The sequence below is a fragment of the Salvelinus alpinus genome, chromosome 20 (assembly GCF_045679555.1).
Source record: "Salvelinus alpinus chromosome 20, SLU_Salpinus.1, whole genome shotgun sequence".
Classification (NCBI taxonomy): domain Eukaryota; kingdom Metazoa; phylum Chordata; class Actinopteri; order Salmoniformes; family Salmonidae; genus Salvelinus; species Salvelinus alpinus.
The window spans coordinates 20148948-20171616 of record NC_092105.1 but is presented as its reverse complement, the minus strand read 5'-3'; the positions used below and the strand labels follow the sequence as shown (position 1 = coordinate 20171616).

The 22669-nt window shown below is 41.7% G+C and overlaps 1 protein-coding gene across 2 annotated transcripts; it reads right to left on the bottom strand.

The window, feature by feature from the left end:
- Positions 1-2342: 2342 nt before the first annotated feature.
- On the bottom strand, positions 2343-21341 carry nr1i2 (nuclear receptor subfamily 1, group I, member 2). Of its 2 annotated transcripts, none has more exons than XM_071354812.1 (9): positions 21204-21341; positions 16128-16300; positions 14427-14557; positions 13601-13767; positions 13050-13432; positions 12811-12956; positions 4255-4371; positions 3506-3611; positions 2343-3346 (listed from the first exon to the last, which is right to left on the bottom strand). In XM_071354812.1, exons 2-9 carry the CDS (start codon positions 16292-16294, stop codon positions 3199-3201), a joined length of 1365 nt encoding a protein of 454 aa, XP_071210913.1. In that variant the 5' UTR covers positions 16295-16300; positions 21204-21341; the 3' UTR covers positions 2343-3198. The 2 variants fall into 2 exon arrangements, with proteins under 2 accessions (XP_071210913.1, XP_071210912.1); XM_071354811.1 differs by having other exon boundaries at positions 3050-3346; positions 13601-13788.
- Positions 21342-22669: the final 1328 nt, after the last annotated feature.

Sequence of the window (22669 nt, the reverse complement as noted above, 5' to 3'; positions counted from 1 at the left end):
AGAGTAGGATAGCCTGGAAATGAACAAGCCTTGACCTCTGCCTGTGTGTCTGTGTATGTGCTCTTGCCCTGTTGTGACATCTGTCGTAGAGCTCAGTATGTACAGTAGAACAGCAGGCTATGACTAACAACACACTACAGTAGATGACTAGCCACATGTGGCCACAGCCCATCCACTTCATCCAGCCACACAATCTACATCAGGAGTGGGCAATAAGGGATTTCAAAATTCAGAGGAGGATTGGTTTGGGATCGATTTGTTTGTCAAAAGGCATTTGCGGGCCTGGAAAAGGGCAGTTATTTAAAAACGTATAGGTCCATTATAATTCCAACATACTTTTTATGTATGTTTAGGTGTTCAAGAGTAGCCTGGAGTGTTTTTTTAACCCAAAATACTAATATTCCAAATGATTCAAACCTCCCGTGGGACAGACTGAATGGTCTCCGGCCCATGGGCCGTATGTTGCCCAGCCCTGTTCTACATGGTTCTGTTATAGTCAAACTTAGATTCCTCTTTATTTGAGGGTTTGATAGAAGAGAGCACTTCAGGCTAACATAATTTAAATGTATAACTTTTATTTTAACATACAACAGCTAATAACTGTCCAGTGTTTCCAGATTTCTATGAAATATGACCTATAATTAATTACAATATGAGTGAAATAGTTTTCTTTCCCAAAAATGGTAATTACTTACGTTAAAAAGCATATTTTCTGTGTTGGAATGGAGTGGGCGTATACCGGTAATTCAGAAAATGTGAGTAGACTGCTGATAATATAACATTTCAGCAGACATTTTTATCCAAAGCGACTTACAGTCATGCGTGCATACATTTTACATATGGGTGGCCCCAGCGGGAATCAAACCCACAACCCTTGTAAACGCCATACTCTATTGACTGAGACACATAGGACCACCTGTGATGACATCATCTATGAGGAAAACATTTTTTAAATACTGTTTGAGATACAAGTTTGAGGTGGGGTGTTTGAAGTGTTTTTCTCCAATTTATGCTTTGTATAGGATGAGTCAACAACATTATTTGGGTATGACCCATTAGTTAACAGAATATGAACTTTTAAAAAGTGAGATTTTCAGTTGAGACATGAAAATGCAAATGCATTCACCATTGTCCGTTTTTGTATGTCAAAGTTCTACTACTCAACTGTTTTCTGGATGAGTTACATACACATGCAAGGCAGACATCTTGGGTGTTTTTTAGATTATCATCCATTATCCAACCTGGTCTCAAAGCATTTCCTATTATTCTGTACGTAAATCTGGGACACTCCATTTAGTATGATATGTTATGTTTCGTATGATATGTATTAATTTGTGGTTGTCCATCACCCATTTCGTATGATAAGTTACAAATTAGAAAAATATACAATGTGCTACGAATTTGTATGATGTACAATATGTTACGAATTCTAGGTAAGTGGCTAATGTTAGCTAGCTGGCTAATATTAGCTAGGCTAGGTGTTTGGTTTAGGAGTTAGGTTAAAGGGTTAGGGATAGGGGAAAGGTTAGCTAACATGCGAAGTAGTTGCATAGTAGCTAAAAAGTAGTTGAAAGGTTGATAATTAGCTAAAATTGTCCGTGATGAGATTCGAACTCGCAACCTTTGGGTTACTAGACTTTTGCGATATACACCAATCACCCTTTTGTTTTTGCCTTAAGTATCCATCTGTCTTATGTAACCATACCAAATGTAACCTATCATACTCATTTGAGTGTGCCATATTTGCTTTTAATATGTTACATCTAGTCTACGAGACCAGGCTGCATTATCTGATGACGTCCATTGAAAAACGATTGTCTCAATCCATACATTTCAGACACCAAATCTTTGTGTGGCCGTACACTAATAGGAGGAAAGCCTAAGGAATTGTAGACCTGAGGTCATGTGAGGTAGGACTAGTAGGTCAAAATAAAGTTCAAAGGTCATAAAGTTCTGGCCATGGAGGGTCCTGTGTGTCTACTAGTGTTACAGCACACAGAAAGATACATATTTAAGGCAGAAAACACCAACAACAACCATGACCCAACGCTCACACAGCCAAACACACGTCTGTACATGTCTAGAAAAAAACACAACCAAACATTCACATCACAAGGCAAAAACACAAATACACTAAAACACAGAATACAGGTTACTGCATCATTTGTAACATTAACAATACATATAAGATGATGTATTTCACATTTAGATTCTGATTGTAGTGTGTTCTTTTCACCTGTGACATTTCTGCGATCAGGATAAATTGATATGTACTAGATTGATTTTGTCTCACAATTAAGGAGGCACTTGACCAGCTTTTAGGAAATACAGCAGCCAAAGAGTGTTTATCACAGAAAACAAAATCCCTCCTTAAACCTCTGTAGAACCATAGGGGACACCCCCTTCTTCAGTCCTGTATAAGATCATTTTGCATTAGTGCTTTAAACACAATTGTCTGAGTCTCTGACAATCATTTTGCGTTGGCAATATGCATAATTGAATGATGAAAGAAAAAAACATACAAGCAAGCACACATTAAAAAACTACGTATAGCTCTTTTGATATATTTTGATATATTTTGAATAAAATAAAATCTACATTCTTGAGAGGGAAAATGATTCAATCACCCCATAGGCAGTTTTACATGTCTCTGTTGAAGCCTGTCACAATTATTTAGGCATCCGTTCTGTATATCGGGCTGAGGAAAGTGGATTAAGCTGTCTGAAAGTAATTTAGGTCCTTTTCTCAATTGCATACTCCTTGCGTCCTTTCTTCTCGCCTCCTTCTCAAAACCCATTAGAAGAGAAGGTCAGAAGGGAGGGACGTCTGGCTCTTTCATCCAATGGGTTTTGAGAAGGAGTCGAGGAGAGAGGACACAAGGAGTATGTAATTGAGATTCTCCCTAGATGTCCTTGTTGAAACCTGACGGAAAGTGATTTAGGCATCCCTGCTGCTGCCTGTCTGGGTGTGTCTGTCTCAGGGGTCCTTGTTGAAACCTGACGGAAAGTGATTTAGGCATCCCTGCTGCTGCCTGTCTGGGTGTGTCTGTCTCAGGGGTCCTTGTTGAAACCTGACGGAAAGTGATTTAGGCATCCCTGCTGCTGCCTGTCTGGGTGTGTCTGTCTCAGGGGTCCTTGTTGAAACCTGACGGAAAGTGATTTAGGCATCCCTGCTGCTGCCTGTCTGGGTGTGTCTGTCTCAGGGGTCCTTGCTGACCACCTCCAGGATGAGTGGGTCAAATGAGTTGCCTGGCTGGATGTCCTGAATCTGCAGAACCTGTTTGGTATACTCCTCATTCATAGTCCTCATCTCCGTCAGACACGCCAGAATCTTAGGGTACAGCAGGCTGGGGGGACAGGGAGGACAGGGACAGGGGGACAAGAGAGACAGGGATATAGGGCCCAAGAGGTCACTATGAAGACAGTATTCCTAGGCACATTATCCAACGTCATGCCTTACGACACGTCTCATGTCTCAATGAAATTCAATATTTAGACAGACTCACTGTTTCTCAGGCTTGGCCCTCTTGGAGTCGATGTGGACCTTCAGCGCAATAGCCAACTTCTCCTGCAGACTATCAATCACACCATGATTGATCACACCCGGACGATCTGCCAATCAGGACTCAACATTTTCAACCACATAAGCATTTGGGGAGCGAACTACCACTGTCTCACGAAGTCATTTAACAACTAATTTCAACAGTCTTTCCTCAGAAGTGTGGATGTATTTAAAGGTCTAATGTAGCCGTTTTTATCTCAATATCAAATCATTTATTGGTAACAATAAAGGACCGTACTGTAATTGTTTTGAATGGTCAAAAAGAAAGAAAAATAGCTTCTTAGTAAAGAGACATTTCTCAAGCAGTACTTTTGCTAGGACTGTCTGGGAGGGGTCTGAGTGGGGAGGGGAAAACTGAAAACTAGCTGTTATTGGCAGAAAGATTTGGAACTCTTTCTTAGTGGTCTATTAACTAATTTATTGCCTGGTGTTGTCACCAGGCAGGCCAAAACTCCATCCCACCAAAACCAGCTGAACATTTCAGGCGGTCTTCAAACAGCTCGCACACTACAGGGGCATTATCATCATTTTCACAATTTCACAGTATGATTCCAATCTCATAGTGTGGAAATATAAAACACAGGAATATCACGTTTTGACAGCACTGGGCCTTTAAATGTATTGAAAGCAGGAAGAATGAAGCAAAGTCAGAGCGTGGTAAGGAGTCTGTGTGTGTGTGTGGCATAATGTTACCTGGAGAGAAGAGGGAGATGGCCTGCATGAGAACATACTCCACCTCCTGCAGCTGTAGGTTCCTCAGGGTGTAGTGGAACCGCATCAGAGGGTCCAACAGGTGGCGCTGAAACCCAGCTACAACAGAGATAGGGGGATGAGGGGAGGGAGGGAGGGAGGGAGGGAGGGGAAAAGAGATGAAGATATGGGAAGGGTTGGGAGTGGGGAGGGTGAGAGAGGGGAGAGGGAAGAGAGAGATGCGGTATAGAGAATTGAGAGGGTGTTGTGTCTAAGGAGATAGAGAAAAATGTTTTAAAAATTTGATAAAAGTGTGGGGGATGGGGTAAAAGGGAGAGACGAGAGAGAGACAGGGTGATGACGAGAGAGAGACAGGGTGATGATGATCGTCTACAGTCATGTGATGTGATAAAGGAACTAAATAAATCTAATAACCCTCACCTACAGGGTCAAGGACTAGGCTACACGGAACCATAGAAACATCCAGTAATAACAGGACAACACACTCGAATGAAAGTTGACCATGGTGTAACCTCACCAGGCTGTTCATCTACCTTGATTATATTTAACTTGACACTACTTATTTGATTACATGAGAAACCTTCATCACACTATCCTGATACTCTGACAGTTACAAGGGGTCACTGATTGACCAATTATTTCCTTTCAAGTGGACACCACTTTTCCAGATTGGAAAACATAAGATATCATACAGCTGCTCCTCCAGCCGGTCGCCAATGGCAACGGTAACAGGGAGGCTGGTGCCCTAATCACAGCATTCTATCTATAATGTAATGATGGTTCTTTTGACCAATCAGATCAGATATTTAGCAAATAATTGGGCAATATATCAGAATTTGGCTGCCTGTGTAAACACAGCCACAGAGACATAAACAAACAGATGGGCTACACCTGTTGAAATGGGAGGGGCTCATTAGCAGCAGCAATGAGGCTGCTGGTCAGGTGAGTAAAGATCTGGCTCCATGTAGCTGTAGCTCAGAGACTAGTCTCTATTGAACAATGACTACCAGTGCTGGTAAACTGTGGCTTGGGTGGGCCAGCCAGCCTAATGATATACAACTGTAGACAGACAAAAATTTGATTCGAGCACAAGACATTGGGATTAAATCCACTTCAAAGGAAAGCAGACACAGCAGAGGCTGTGAATGCCTGAGTCCAATTTGAGCTTCCTCTAGTTACAATACTGGTTGGTAATAAGAACGGGTTTGGGCACATTCTGACTCGAACATCAGCATTCATAGAAAGTATGTCAACTCTGTCACGCAACTGTCTGTCTCTCTGACCCCATTAGCATTACACCTGGTATTAAGATACAGTTCTTTCTACAGTTACTATATCCTCACTATGTAGATTACAATGTGTAAAGAGCATTACTACTGTGTGTGTGTGATATATCAGCCCGATTAACCGGTGCCCCCGCACATTGACTACCCGGACTGTTTGCATTGTGTCCCGCCCCCCCGTCAACACCTCTTTTACGTTGCTGCTACTCTCTGTTTATCATCTATGCAGTCACTTTAACTATACCTACATGTACATATTACCTCAATTAGCCCGACTAACTGGTGCCAGCGCACTTTGACTCTGTACAGGTACAAACTGTATATCGCCTCGCTACTGTTATATTCACTGTCATTGTACTGTTTTTTTAGTTAGCTATTGTTTACCTAATACCTATTTTTTACTTAAAAATTGCACTGTTGGTTAGGGTTTATAAGTAAGCATTTCACTGAATACCTGTTGTATTTGGCGCACGTGACAAATAAACTTTGATTTGATATATATATATACATACATACATACATACAGTTGAAGTCGGAGGTTTACATACACTTAGGTTGGAGTACTTAAAACTCGTTTTTCAACCACTCCACAAATTTCTTGCTAAAAACTGCAGTTTAGGCAAGACGGTTAGGACATCTACTTTGTGCATGACACAAGTAATTCTTCCAACAATTGTTTAAAGAAGGATTATTTCACTTATAACTCACTGTATCACAATTCCAGTGGGTCAGAAGTTTACATACACTAAGTCTGGAAAATGTCAGAAAATGTCATGGCTTTAGAAGCTTCTAATAGGCTAATTGATATCATTTTAGTCAATTGGAGGTGTACCTGTGGATGTATTTCAAGGCCTACCTTCAAACTCAGTGCCTCTTTGCTTGACATCATGGGGAAATCAAAAGAAATCAGCCAAGACCTCAGAAAAACAATTGTCTGGTTCAACCTTGGGAGCAATTTCCAAACACCTGAAGGTACCACGTTCATCTGTACAAACAATACCACGCAAGTATAAACACCACGGGACCACGCAGCAGTCATACCGCTCAGGAAGGAGACGCGTTCTGTCTCCTAGAGACGAACATACTTTGGTGCAAAAAGTGCAAATCAATCCCAGAACAACAGCAAAGGACCTTGTGAAGATGCTGGAGGAAACAACAGTATCTATATCCACAGTAAAACGAGTCCTATATCGACATAACCTGAAAGGCCGCTCAGCAATGAAGCCACTGCTCCAAAACCGCCATAAAAAAGCCAGACTACGGTTTGCAACTGCACATGGGGACAAAGATTGTACTTTTTGGAAAAATGTCCTCTGGTCTGATGAAACAAAAATAGAACTGTTTGGCCATAATGACCATTGTTATGTTTTGAGGAAAAAGGGAGAAGCTTGCAAGCCGAAGAACACCATCCCAACAGTGAAACACGGGGGTGGCAGCATCATGTTGTGGGGGTGCTTTGCTGCAAGAGGGACTGGTGCACTTCACAAAATAGATGGCATCATGAGGTAGGAAAATTATCAGGAAGGAATAGTCAGGAAGTTATAGCTTGGTCGGAAATGGGTCTTCCAAATGGACAATGACCCCAAGCATACTTATTGTGGGAAGCTTGTGGAAGGCTACCCTTCACATTCTTAAAATAAACCGGTGATCCTAACTGACCAAATACAGTTTTTTTTTACTAGGATTAAATGTCAGGAATTGTGAAAAACAGGGTTTAAATGTATTTGGCTAAGGTGTATGTAAACTTCCGACTTCAACTGTATATGTGTGTGTACACTATAAGACCAAAAGTATGTGGATACCTGTTCGTCGAACACCTCATTTCAAAATAATGGGAATTAATATGGAGTTGGTCCCCCTTTGCTGCTATAACAGCCTCCATTCTTCTGGAAAGGCTTTCCACTAGATGTTGGAACATTACTGAGGGGATTTGCTTCTATTCAGCCACAAAAGCATTAGCGAGGTCGTCATTGATGTTGGGCGATTAGGCCTGGCTTGCAGTCGGCGTTCCAATTCATCCCAAAGGTTTTCGATGGGGTTGAGGTCAGGGCTCTGTGCAGGCCACTCAAGTTCTTCCACACCGATCTCAAACAATTTCTGTATGGAAGATGCTTTGTGAACAGGGGCGGCAGCGTAGCCTAGTGGTTAGAGTGTTGGACTAGTAACCAAAAAGTTGCAAGATCGAATCCCCGAGCTGACAAGGTACAAATCTGTCATTCTGCCCCTGAACAAGGCAGTTAACCCACTGTTCCTAGGCCGTCATTGAAAATAAGAATTTGTTCTTAACTGACTTGCCTAGTTAAATAAAATTTAAAAAATTACAATTGTCTTGCTGAAACAGGAAAGAGAAGCACAGAATCGTCTAGAATGTCATTGTATGTGGTAGCATTAAGAGTGCTCTACACTGGAACTAAGGGGCTTAGCCTGAACCATGAAAAACAGCCCCAGATCATTATTCCTCCTCCAAACTTTACAGTTCGCACCATGCATTCAGGCAGGTAGCGTTTTCCTGGCATCCGCCAAACCCAGAGTCGTCTGTCGGACTGCCAGATGGTGAGGTGTGATTCATCACTCCAGAGAATGCTTTTCCACTGCTCGAGAGTCCAATGGCGGCGAGCTGTACACCACAACAGCCACCACTTGGCACTGCGCATGGTTATCTTAGGCTTGTGTGCAGCTGCTCGGCCATGGAAACCCATTTCATGAAGCTCCCGAAGAACAGTTATTGTGCTGAAGTTGCTTCCAGATGCAGTTTGGAACTCAGTAATGAGTGTTGCAACCGACAGACGATTTTTACGCGCTGTGCACTTCAACAGTTCCATTCTGTGAACGTGTGTGGCCTACCACTTTGCGGCTGAGCCGTTGTTGCTCCTAGATGTTTCCACTTCACCTTAACAGCACTTACAGTTGACCGGGGAAGCTCTAGCAGGGCAGAAATCGTTTCTATGACGGTGCCACATTGAAAGTCACTGATCTCTTCAGTAAGGCCATTTTACTAACAATGTTTGTCTCTATGGAAATTGCATGGCTGTGTGCTCGATTTTATACACCAGACAGCAACAGGTGTGGCTGAAATAGCCAAATCCACTGATTTTAGTGGGGCGTCCATATACTTTTGAGTGTGTGTGTATATATATAAATAAATAATAGTTTTTCTGTAGCTGCATATAAAACAGGACTATGATAGCTATTACTTCCATAAACAAAATAGATTTGTTGAGGACTGAAAAAAGCCAAAGGTTGTGTCCAGGGACAGATTTCTTTTTTAAATGGCCCTGGAGATCTCACTTTTTTATCACAGTAGCAGTTAGCTCTCATCTCGCCTCGGCACTGCATCAAACAGATGAAGCAACTGCACATCTAGCTAATCTCCTTCCCCATCCCCTCTTCTCTTGATTCTACAGGGAGCTCGCCTGTTCTCGCCTGTTCTTCTCAAAACATTATTAGCAAGCTAGCTACCGTTAGACAATTTGAGAAGAGTGCTCAGCTTGCTAACATTCAAAGCCAACCAACTACACACCAAATATACATAGAGCAAACAGCTATTTTCTAAACTATTAGTCTCAACCAAATAACAAGTACATAGCTAGACTAATTCCTCTGTTACACAACGTAAGAACAACCAGATACAGGCTAGCCAGACCGGAACCCTGTGAAACGTGAAAGCACGTTCAAGAAGGATAACACCTCACCTGATTGGTCAGAATAATCCCTGTCCACCAGAGCTCGTGTTTTTCTCTGCTGCTTGCTCGCAGAATAGTTTTTTTTACAACTACAAAACTATTGGCAGAGGTTAGTTGCTAAATTAGTGGCAAAACTCTGAGCACAAAGATTCGATATCGGCAAATATAGTTTTGATTAGTAGAAAAAGATTAAACAGTCGCAAGTTTAGTAAATGAGTTGCATTCATTCTCAAATGATGTTGCATGCTTGCAAATCTTATTGAATTTATTCACATATCAACTTACATGTTTGCAAGTGTTGTATTTATTAACACATCAAGTTATGCACTTGCAAGTGATGTTGCATTTATTCTCAAAATAAGTTACATGTTTGCAAATATATTTTGCAATTACAAAACTCATTATTCAGGTGCAACTCATATTTGACATTTGCAAATCATACTTTACATGGTTGTACACTTAAGTCACTATTTTACCTCCATAGTAGAATATGTTGTATGGCTGGCATTGTATTAGAGGGTGTTGAATTATTAGAATAAAAGTATAATAATCTATTAAAAAAATATAATAATATGCATCTTGTGATCAGTTTTGTGCCTATATCTGGTGAGACCCAATCATTCTACCCCACAACATTCTGCCTTACTGCACGTGGCATGTGATATGAACTTGTGGTTGTAACATGGCAAAGTAATCCAATCACAATGCATACGTAGGATATACATTTGATGCATTTTAATGCCAGGTGTAGACACGAGGTGCACAGACAACAATCCAACCACAGGTGCTTGGTCTTTAAAAATATATAATATTTTACCTTTATTTAACCAGGTAGGCTAGTTGAGAACAAGTTCTCATTTACAACTGCGACCTGGCCAAGATAAAGCAAAGCAGTGCGACACAAACAACAACACAGAGTTACACATGGGATAAACATACATACAGTCAATAACACAACAGAGAAAGTCTATATACACTGTGTGCAAATGAGGTAGGATAAGGGGGGGTGAGGCAATGAATAGGCCATAGTGGCGAAATTATTACAGTATGGCAAATTAAACACTGGGGTGATAGATGTGCAGAAGATGAGTGTGCAAGTAGCGATACTAGGGTGCAAAGGAGCAAAATAAATCAAATCTGAGAAAAGGTGCAGCTTTCCATCATCAGAGGAGTGTGGAAACAGAAATGAAGAAACAAGATAGGATCTCTGAACCTGTATACACAAGTTGGATCAGGTGTATTAGAGAAGGTCGTTATTCTGGCAGGTTGCCTGGTACGGCAACTGCTCCGCCCACAACCGTAAGGCTCTCCAGAGGGTAGTGAGGTCTGCACAACACATCACCGGGGGCAAACTACCTGCCCTCCAGGACACCTACACCACTCGATGTCACAGGAAGGCCATAAAGATCATCAAGGACAACAACCACCCGAGCCACTGCCTGTTCACCCCGCTATCATCCAGAAGGCGAGGTCAGTACAGGTGCATCAAAGCAGGGACCGAGAGACTGAAAAACAGCTTCTATCTCAAGGCCATCAGACTGTTAAACAGCCACCACTAACATTGAGTGGCAGCTGCCAACATACTGACTCAACTCCAGCCACTTTAATAATGGAAATTGATGGAAATTGATGTAAAAATGTATCACTAGCCACTTTGAACAATGCCACTTAATGTAATGTTTACATACCCTACATTACTCATCTCATATGTATATGTATATACTGTACTCTATATCATCTACTGCATCTTGCCATCTTTATGTAATACATGTATCACTAGCCACTTTAAACTATGCCACTTTATGTTTATATACCCTACATTACTCATCTCATATGTATATACTGTACTCTATACCATCTACTGCATCTTGCCTATGCCGTTCTGTACCACCACTCATTCATATATCTTTATGTACATATTCTTTATCCCTTTACACTTGTGTGTATAAGGTAGTAGTTGTGGAATTGTTAGGTTAGATTACTCGTTGGTTATTACTGCATTGTCGGAACTAAAAGACACACCTTCCTCTCCCTCTCCTCCACCTCTCACCAGAGATAACTAAACCTGCTGACACACCTCCCTCTCCTCCACCTCCCACCAGATAACTAAACCTGCTGACACATCTCCCTCTCCTCCACCTCCCACCAGATAACTAAACCTGCTGACACACCTCCCTCTCCCTCTCATCCATCTCCCACCAGAGATAACTAAACCTGCTGACACACCTCCCTCTCCTCCACCTCCCACCAGATAACTAAACCTGCTGACACACCTCCCTCTCCTCCACCTCCCACCAGATAACTAAACCTGCTGACACACCTCCCTCTCCCTCTCATCCACCTCCCACCAGAGATAACTAAACCTGCTGACACACCTCCCTCTCCTCCACCTCCCACCAGATAACTAAACCTGCTGACACACCTTCCTCTCCCTCTCCTCCACCTCTCACCAGAGATAACTAAACCTGCTGACACACCTCTCTCCTCCACCTCCCACCAGATAACTAAACCTGCTGACACACCTCCCTCTCCTCCACCTCCCACCAGATAACTAAACATGCTGACACACCTCCCTCTCCCTCTCATCCACCTCCCACCAGAGATAACTAAACCTGCTGACACACCTCCCTCTCCTCCACCTCCCACCAGATAACTAAACCTGCTGACACAACTCCCTCTCCTACACCTCCCACCAGATAACTAAACCTGCTGACACACCTCCCTCTCCTTCTCCTCCACCTCCCACCAAAGATAACTAAACCTGCTGACACACCTCCCTCTCCTTCTCCTCCATCTCCCACCAGAGATAACTAAACCTGCTGACACACCTCCTTCTCCTCCACCTCCCACCAGAGATAACTAAACCTGCTGACACACCTCCCTCTCCCTCTCCTCCACCTCCCACCAGATAACTAAACCTGCTGACACACCTCCCTCTCCCTCTCCTCCACCTCCCACCAGAGATAACTAAACCTGCTGACACACCTCCCTCTCCCTTTCCTCCACCTCCCACCAGAGATAACTAAACCTGCTGACACCTCTCTCTCCCTCTCCTCCACCTCCCACCAGAGATAACTAAACCTGCTGACACACCTCCCTCTCCCTCTCCTCCACCTCCCACCAGAGATAACTAAACCTGCTGACACACCTCCCTCTCCCTCTCCTCCACCTCCCACCAGAGATAACTAAACCTGCTGACACACCTCCCTCTCCCTCTCCTCCCACCAGAGATAACTAAACCTGCTGACACACCTCCCTCTCCCTCTCCTCCACCTCCCACCAGAGATAACTAAACCTGCTGACACACCTCCCTCTCCTCCACCTCCTCTATTCTCCTCGTACCTGCATATCCACCATATCCACCTCTCCTCCTTCTCGTTAGAGAGGTTCCATAGTGAGCCACATGCAGCTAATTAACCTGCAGTAAGTCACCCCTCTCAGCCATGAACTGTGTGACTAGTTTATAATGGGCCTTCAATGCAGGACATTCTACCACTTTGGGACTCCGTATTCAGAATGGCTATGTATGCTAAGTATGTAGGTTTTGCTATGTAGTATGAAGGTTCACTCACCCCGGACAGCGTCGTCCATGCAGTATGTCAGGGGACCACACTCCCAGATGCCCGTCTTGACATTGAACATCATGTTGAAGCGGATCTGCATCATCTCAAACATGGCCCCCTTCAACAGAGAGATCTGGTCGTCTATGGCCAGGGCCCTGTCAGACACACCCACACACACACATCCTCACAGGTAAGAGAGCGATAGAGAGAGAGAAGGGGGACATACACAAATATGCAAACACACACACCTGAAGGAGGGGAGTCCTTTGGCAAAGTTGATGATGTTTTGGATCATGTAGGTGGTGAGGTCAGCTATGTGGGGCAGAGTGGTGAAAACCGTATTCTTCCCCCCATCACTCCTGCCCTCCTTCTTCTCCTTCTCCTCCTCCTTCTTCTCCTCCATGTCGGTGGTAAGGTCAGCTACATCGGGCAGAGTGGTGAAAACTGTATTCTTCCCTCCATCACTCCTGTCCTCCTCATCCTCTAAAGAACAGGAGGAAGAGGATAAGCTGGTGGAGGTGGAAGTGGAGTAAGATGATGACAAGTTATCCATTCTTCCAGTCTGTTTTGCACTTTGCCCACTGGCAGTCTGGTTCCACACAGACATGGGGTTGAGGTCTCTGTCGATGGGCTGAAACAGACACAAACTCAATCAGATATCATCCACCCAATATGCAACACAGAACACAAAACCCAAATGCACGGACGCACACGCACACACACACACACACACACACACACACACACACACACACACACACACACACACACACACACACACACACACACACACACACACCCTGAACTGGAAGTGGGAAAAGGTGACGTCGAAGGTCTTTTCATGGGCGTTGAACAGTTCCTGTATGACAGCTTCCTGTTGTGGCGAGAGGACCGGGGGCTCTTCAACCATCCTGTTCCTCCTGATCTGACTCCTCCTCTTCTCCACAGCCTCCTTTGACATGATCACTATGGCAACAGAGACAAACGCTTTGCCACCACGGCAGACCTGGGTTCGAATACTATTTCAATTACTTTTACATACATTTTTAAGTTCAAAGAAGTTCACTCTCTGTATGTGTGCCATACAGAGAGTGAATGGGCAAGACACAAAATGTAAGAGCCTTTGAACAGGGTATGGTAGTAGATGCCAGGCACACCGGTTTCTGTCAAGAACTTCAACGCTGCAGGGATTTTCAAGCTCAACAGTTTCCCGTGTGTATAAAGATTGGTCCACCACCTCAAATGGACATAGAGCCAACTTGCCACAACTGTGGGAATCATTGGAGTCAACATGGGCCAGGATCCCTATGGAACGCTTTCGACACCTTGTAGAGTCCACGCCCAACAAATTGAGGCTGTCCTGAGGACAAAATATTAGGAAGGTGTTCCTAAAGTTGTGTACACTCAGTATATATGGAAATACACTTGGAACGTATTGGCATGTATTTGAATACAAGTAGTTGATTCAGCACCACATTATTTGAAAATACTCAAATACAAAGAATACGAGTATTTAAATAACACGTATTTGAACCCAGGTCTGCATGTCACTACAGAAAGATTAAAAAGCCAACGGTAACCCAGTATGTGGGCGTAAGTGTGTTCGTGTTAGTGTGTGAACTCACACTCTTTCAGCATGCCTATGGACTGGCATTTGTGGAGTCGACAGGCCTGGCACTGGCGGCGGTTGTTCTTGGTGATGACACAGACACCCTGCTGCGGGCAGCAGAACTTAGTGGGGTGCTTCATGGCACGCCTGGCACAACATCAAAGGCACATGATACACATATTATAAATATACTGTAAATATACTGAATATAATATACTGTATGTGGAAGAGGTGAGTTTCAGCCACAGATTTAAACATTATTACTATCAGGTTTCAGGTATGACCCAGATGCAGACAATGTTGAAGAAACAACAGTTTATTTCTAGTACAGGGCCAGACAAACGACAGGTCAAAGGCAGGCAGAGGTCAGTAATCCAGAGAGGGTGCAAAAGGTCCAGAACGGCAGGCAGGCTCAGGGTCAGGGCAGGCAGGGGTCAATAATCCAGTGAGGTGGGGCAAGGTATAGAACGGCAGGCAGGCTCAGGGTCAGGGCAGGCAGGGGTCAATAATCCAGTGAGGTGGGGCAAGGTATAGAACAGCAGGCAGGCTCAGGGTCAGGGCAGGCAGAACGGTCAAAACCGGGAAGGACTAGAAAACAGGCGCAGGGGAACAAACTCTGGTAGGTTTTACGAAACAAAACGAACTGGCAACAGACAAACAGAGAACAAAGGTGTAAATACACAGGGGATAATGGGGAAGACGAGCAACACCTGGAGGAGGGTGGAGACAAGACAAAGACAGCTGAAACAGATCAGGGTGTGACAATTACATGGATTCAGTTATTATCTTAACTATGCTTTTTAAGAAAATACATGTGCATGCGTGTGTATAAGAGAGAGATAGTGTGTGTGTTTTAATGAGCTAATTTGACGTCTGCTTATCTTCATCGCCAATGGATACCACTGATAGATATGTTCCAAACCTATTTACCGCTAATGAGTACTTGGAGCATACAGAATACAGAGCTCAGGTAGCCAGCCCATAGAGAGTCTCAAACCAGCAACACTGCCCAGCAACAAAGAGCAATCAAGTCAACCAGCAACAAAGAGAGATCATATGGAGTGAGTCAGAGTAGTATACAGATCCAAACTTGGAAAATGCAAGGAAATGCAAAGGCACAGAGTATTCAAGGTTTAAAGGTGCACTATGCAGAAATCGCTTCGCCATTTCTCGGTTGTTAAAATTCTAGTAGTACGCCTAATTTCAGTTTATGTGACAAAACAAGTAGGTATAGTGTAGAGAATCATTGTGCCATCTAAACCACTGTGAAATATATTTTCCATAACCCAAAATATTGTATTCTGAGCTGTTTGAAGTTGGTGTACAAAACGGAAAGTAAAGGCGCAAAAACCAAAACAGTTTTACAACATCTTAGACTTGCTTTCAATGAGAATGACAGATCTATAACTCACATTTCTATATGAATTTGAATGGTCAGGTCGCCCAAAAAGTTACATATTGCAGCTTTAAAAGGGCTCCAAAAGTTTGTAATTTCCACTTTAAAATGTCAGACTAGATTTGCCCAAATGAAAACTATATCAAGCATGAATTATATTCCACATAATTCAGGAGATGTATTTACTGCTCTCACCTGTGAGCACCTATTGGCCACAATGTATTAACCACTTAATTTGTAAAACACAAACGTTCTCAAACACTCAGTTCCTTGTTTATGCTAACACAGTACTGAATGCTTGCGTGTGTGTGTTTCACTAACCTGAAGAATCCCTTGCAGCCCTCACATGTCATGGCGTTGAAGTGATAGCCTGTAGCCCGATCTCCACACACCTGACACACCTTGGGCTCCCCATCATCTTCCTCCTCCTCTTCCTCCTCTGCAGAGGTCTGGGATGGGGGCCAGTCGCTGAGGTTCTCCTTACTCATTCTGACCTGAGGGAGGTGTTATAACAGAGGCCTCAGCACTGTTACTAATGAGAATGGAATAGATTTGATACACTACTGCTAATAAATCCTATCCAATCTATTCCAATCAGACCAACTACTGACTATTCAATTTGAGATTAATATAATTTTTAATGAATTGAAGTTAAAAAAAAAATGTAATATTCAATTTCAGGTAAACATCACAGTCTTATCAGGTCAAAACAGATCAACATTTATATTATAAGAGCTTTGGTGTGATCTTATTTACAAATTTAAGGGTCAGTCGGTTCTTCTAAATATAGCAGTCATTAGATCTATGACGGAAAATAAAATTGTCTCCTGCTTCTTAGGTCAGGCATTAAACATGTTGTTCATGGGTTTCTGTCTTGAAAAAGTCTGTCCTACATGTCTGTTACATAATGTTCTGAATTATATATAATAATAGAACGAACAGACATGCACTTCTCTGTCAGTTCTATAGAATACAATTCTATTATTTGCAGCATGCAGAACAGGGACGCCTCAGCTTCACATTAGATGGGGCAAATTAACAATTACACAAAACCAATCATTTAATAAACTGAAAGTCACATCAAAATCAGACAGACTGACAATACGTCTAAATGTCTAAAGAAAACTGAACATTTGAAATCAACTAACAATCAAACTGGAGATAACTAATCCATCCACTGACCCTGTCAAAAGAATACACAGCTGACAGCTACTGAAACCAACACAATCCCAGTCCCACACAATACTTTTGTTATTGGGTCTTTAGTTTGGGCATGCCTTTTTGTATTTTTACTCTATGTACATATATATGTTTCGTCACCATCTGAACACATAGTAATCTGCTTGGACTGGCCGACCAAGTGGTCAAGACGGAGCTGGCCCTGGACCTAAGTTAAGGTGGCTGTCTCCTGGGCACACATTCAACACCTAGTGATCACACACACTTACTTCCCACATTTATGCACACATCAAATCAGGTTACATACAGTTGAAGTCGGAAGTTTACATACACGTAGGTTGGAGTCATTAAAACTCGTTTTTCAACCACTCCACACATTTCTTGTTAACAAACTATAGTTTTGGCAAGTCGGTTAGGACATCTACTTTGTGCATGACACCAGTAATTTTTCAAACAATTGTTTACAGACAGATTATTTCACTTATAATTCACTGTATCACAATTCCAGTGGGTCAAAAGTTTACATACACTAAGTTGACTGTGCCTTTAAACATCTGTGAAAATTCCAGAAATGATGTCATGGCTTTAGAAGCTTCTGATAGGCTAATTGACATCATTTGAGTCAATAGGAGGTGTACCTGTGGATGTATTTCAAGGCCTACCTTCAAACTCAATGCCTCTTTGCTTGACATCAAGGGGAAATCAAAAGAAATCAGCCAAGGCCTCAGAAAAAAAATGTGGACCTCCACAAGTCTGGTTCATCCTTGTGAGCAATTTCCAAACGCCTGAAGGTACCACGTTCAGCTGTACAAACAATAGCACGTAAGTATAAACACCAATGGACCACGCAGCCGTCATACCGCTCAGCAATGAGACACGTTCTGTCTCCTAGAGATAAACGTACTTTGGCGCGAAAAGTGCAAATCAAGCCCAGAACAACAGCAAAGGACCTTGTGAAGATGCTGGAGGAAACAGGTACAAAATATTCTATATTCACAGTAAAACGAGTCCGATATCTACACAACCTGAAAGGCCACTCAGCAAGGAAGTGCTACTCCAAAACCGCCATAAAAAAGCCAGACTACGGTTTGCAACTGCACATGGGGACAAAGATCGCACTTTTGGGAGAAATGTCCTCTGGTCTGATGAAACAAAAATAGAACTGTTTGGCCATAATGACCATCGTTATGTTTGGAGGAAAAAGGAGGAGGCTTGCAAGCCGAAGAACTGTCACGGCCGTCGTTGAAGGAAGACCAAAGCGCAGCGTGGTGAGCGTACATTACTTTTTATTTGGATGATATCGCCAACAAAAACAATAAACAATACAAAAACGATCGCGAAGCTTAAGAGGGCTATAGTACCCCAAACAAAGACTACTTCCCACAAACACAAAAGGGAAAAAGGTTGCCTAAGTATGATTCCCAATCAGAGACAACGATAGACAGCTGTCCCTGATTGAGAACCATATCCGGCCAAAACAAAGTTATGTTGTGCTTCTGATTCAGTTCTCTTCCTTCTCAATCTCTCTCATAGTTGTTATCCGAAGGACAGAGAGCTCCAATGTCAGGCAAAATTAAGAGCTGGAGAGATGGAGAAAAACTCTCACTCTTTGCATGAGAGTACCTATATGTTACACCACTGATGACTCTCTGACACATAATTCCTTTATTGCTTTGTAACAAAACTGTAATAGCAACATATTAGGGAATCTAATGACATTTAATTGATATTGTGTAATAACCTGAGGTTAATGACATTATGTTGGTGTCCAGTGTGTGTGTGTGGGTGTGTGTTTGTGTATGTGTGTGTGTGAGTGAGTGAGTGAGTGAGTGAGTGAGTGAGTGAGTGAGTGAGTGAGTGAGTGATAGAGTGAGTGAGTGAGTGAGTGAGTGAGTGAGTGAGTGAGTGAGTGAGTGAGTGAGTGAGTGAGTGAGTGAGTGAGATATCAAAACGTATAATATGTTATGAATTTTCCAAATGTATGATATGTTAGGTTAAAACTTAATGACGCACGGATCCCTTTAGCGGGATCATTTTCATCAACAACCGCTAAATTGCAGAGCGCCAAATTTTAAGAAATTGCAAAAAATATTTATATTCATGAAATCACAAGTGCAATATAGCAAAACACAGCTTAGCTTGTTGTTAATCCACCTGTCGTGTCAGATTTTGAAAATATGCTTTACAGCGAAAGCAATCCAAGCGTTTGTGTGATTTTATCGATCACTAGGCGAAACATTAAGAACACCTAGCAGCAGTGTAGATTGGTCACGAAAGCCAGAAAAGCAATAAAATGAATCGCTTATCTTTGATGATCTTCGGATGTTTGCACTCACGAGACTCCCAGTTACACAATAAATGTTCCTTTTGTTCGATAAAGATTATTTTTATATAAAAAAAACTCAATTTGTTTGGCGTGTTATGTTCAGTATTCCACAGCCTTAGACAGGTCATCAAGGCTTGACGAAAATTCCAAAGAGTATGCGTAAAGTTCGTGGAAACATGTCAAACGTTCTTTAATAATCAATCCTCAGGTTGTTTTTAACATCAATAATCGATAATATTTCAACCAGACTGTAAACTATTCAATACTGGAGAGAAAGAAAATGTTGAGCAACCAGTGTGAACTAATGGAGGGACATGGAGGGACATCCGTGTATCCACTGACGCGTTTTGATAAATCTCGCTAATTTTTCAAAATAAAAGCTTGAAACTATGTCTAAAGACTGTTCACATCCTGAGGAAGCCACAGGAAAAGGAATCTGGTTGATATCCCTTTAAATGGAGGAAAGGCAGGCAATGGAACAGGGATTTTTCAAAATAAGAGTCACTTCCGGGTTGGATTTTCTCAGGTTTTCGCCTGCAAAATCAGTTCTGTTATACTCACAGACAATATTTTGACAGTTTTGGAAACTTTAGAGTGTTTTCTATCCTACTCTGTCAATTATATGCATATTCTAGCATCTGGACCTGAGAAATAGGCAGCTTACAATGGGAACGTTATTTTTCCAAACATAGAAATTCTACCCCCTAGCTTCAAGAGGTTTTAAAGGGTTTAGGTAAGGGTTAACTAAAAGAGTTAAGGTTAGGGGATGGGTTAGCTTAAAGGGTTAAGGTTAGGTTTAGCTAACATGTTAAGTAGTTTCAAAGTAGATAAAAAGTAGTAGAAAAGTTGCTAATTAGCTGAAATGCTAAAGTTGTCCGTGCTGAGATTTGAACTCGTAACCTTTGGGTTGCTAGACGTTCGCATTATACGCCTACCCATCCACCTCGAACAACCACCCACCTCGAACAACCATACATTTTACATTAAGTAACCATCTGTCTTACGTAACCATGCCAAACGTAACATATCATACTAATTTGGGTATTGAGGATTTATATTTACTATGTTACGTCTAGTCTATGAGACCAGGCTGGTAGGGGTGGTCTGCTCAAGACCTGCTGCCAATCACAACCCTTTTAGTGCCTTTGTTTAATGTACTTTAATTACATAGTACCATTAACCACACATTATGGGGACATGTCACTCAAAGAGTGTAATTTAACTTTCACTGGTTCTCTGCTTGGCCTTCAGTGCTCTCCCTATCTAGGACTTCATTCATGTTGAAAAATGTCAGTGTGCCACCTTGTGATATGATTCAAATTACATGTAGACTGGAAATAAGTTAGTGTTCTCAATAACAGCACACACAGAGAGAGGGAGAGAGAGAGGGAGGGAGAGAGAGAGAGAACAGCAACTGGAATCTGGACTCATAATCCAGGTCCTACCATTGTGAGAATAACAATTGTATAACTATGACACAATTGCCACACACACAGATACAAAAACACAGACAAAACACATGCGCGTACACACACACTTCTATGCCAAGGCTCGGGTCCAAAGTTCTGTGTAAACGTTTGAAACAGTTCTCTGAACAGAGACAAGCAGGTGGTATAGTAGCCTACGGTACTTTGGCATGAACACTGATTGCAGTGACACAAAATGGTCCACTTCACAAACGTAGCAATAGCCAAAACATTGCATGTTAACAGTGTGTTGAAACAGAATGTTGCAAAATATATGACAATTATTACTACAGCCGTGAGCGATCCAAGCTGTGAATTTCACTACAAAGTATCCTGTGTATACACGGAGTAGAGCACGAGCCTATCCTACGGTCTTTCTTTTTCTTTTTAGAGGCAACATAAAGCATGAAAGACTGATTTACTTACAAAGACATTACAGCACTAATATCATAATCCCCGGGTCTTGGAAGGCGACTTCCGTGGGCCATGACTACTTTGAAGAAAACATTGTAGCTGCGACTTTCAAGTGAAAGTGTTTATCCAGAATCACTCCTCCACACCAAAGCTCCCCTCGTCTCCAGAGCGCACACTCACTTCCTGGTTACGCTCTAGGTTGAAGATGACAATAATTATATTTTTAGACCTAGGTTAAATTGACATTAACGCCTCAAAAGTTGTATACAACAAAACCACTGTTTTAGTAATTCAGGTTTATTAGTTATGCTGTCTACAGTATCAAGGCTAAATGCCGAGCTCTCTCAACAAGAGACGGACTGATTTCTCAGCCAATGGCCTATCCACATGCAGGCTTTCCCACACCCTATACTCGTGATAGGAGGATGACGTGTTGTACATATGTAGGATCACCCTGTTGCAGGAGAAATATCCTGCAAAGCAGGATATTTCAAACTTGTAGTGTATTTGAAGTTTAATAGTCTTCTGAAGATTGTAATTTCCACTTTAAAATTTCAGTCTTGATTTTCATTCACCCCTACAAACATGTCCATTAATTATAATCCACATAATATTTCACATTTCCTTTATTGCAGGATTAATTCCCTGCTGTAGCAAACTGGCTCGAATTAAGATCCTACATATGTAGTAGCCTGTAGTAGTAACTGTAATAACACGACCCATACAAGAAAGATCGTAAACCTACTCAACCATAGACCCATGAAATCTCAGAATTTATAGAATTCGAATCAATTCACTTTAATTTCAAGCACAGCACGAGAAAAACAAGCCAAACCCAATGATCTGCTGAGCTGCCTGGAGGTTATTTAAAAAATATATTTATTATTTTATTTTTTATTATTAATATTCATAATACAAAATTATCAACAATTTACATCGCTACATCAAACGTCTAACAAAACTAAACACAGGTATAAACATGAAAATACTAAATACATACATATATATATATATATATATATATATATATATATATATATATATATATATATATAAATAATAAATACAAAATATAATTTGAGTGCAATTGTATTCATTCTGAAAAAATCTCATTATAATGATTTATGAATATGTTATTCTTGATGTTATTCATTCATAATGTCTTAACAAGATGATTCAATTCAATCAAAAATATTTTTAATATTGGTATGGAATTATGGAATTGTTGTTTGTGTATAAAGTTTTTGGCAACAAGAAATAAAAACATTCACAATAATTTCAATGGTCTTGTTATCATTGCAGTAGTAACATACTAATATACTATATCCTTCATGTCGAAAACATGGGTAGTGTTTAAAATGGTAAATAAGTATCCTGCAAGATTTTCCCAAATTTCTAATACAAATTTACATGAATAGATCAAGTGAGTCAGATTTTCACCTTATTTTTCACAGAAAACGCAGATATCATCAATAGCC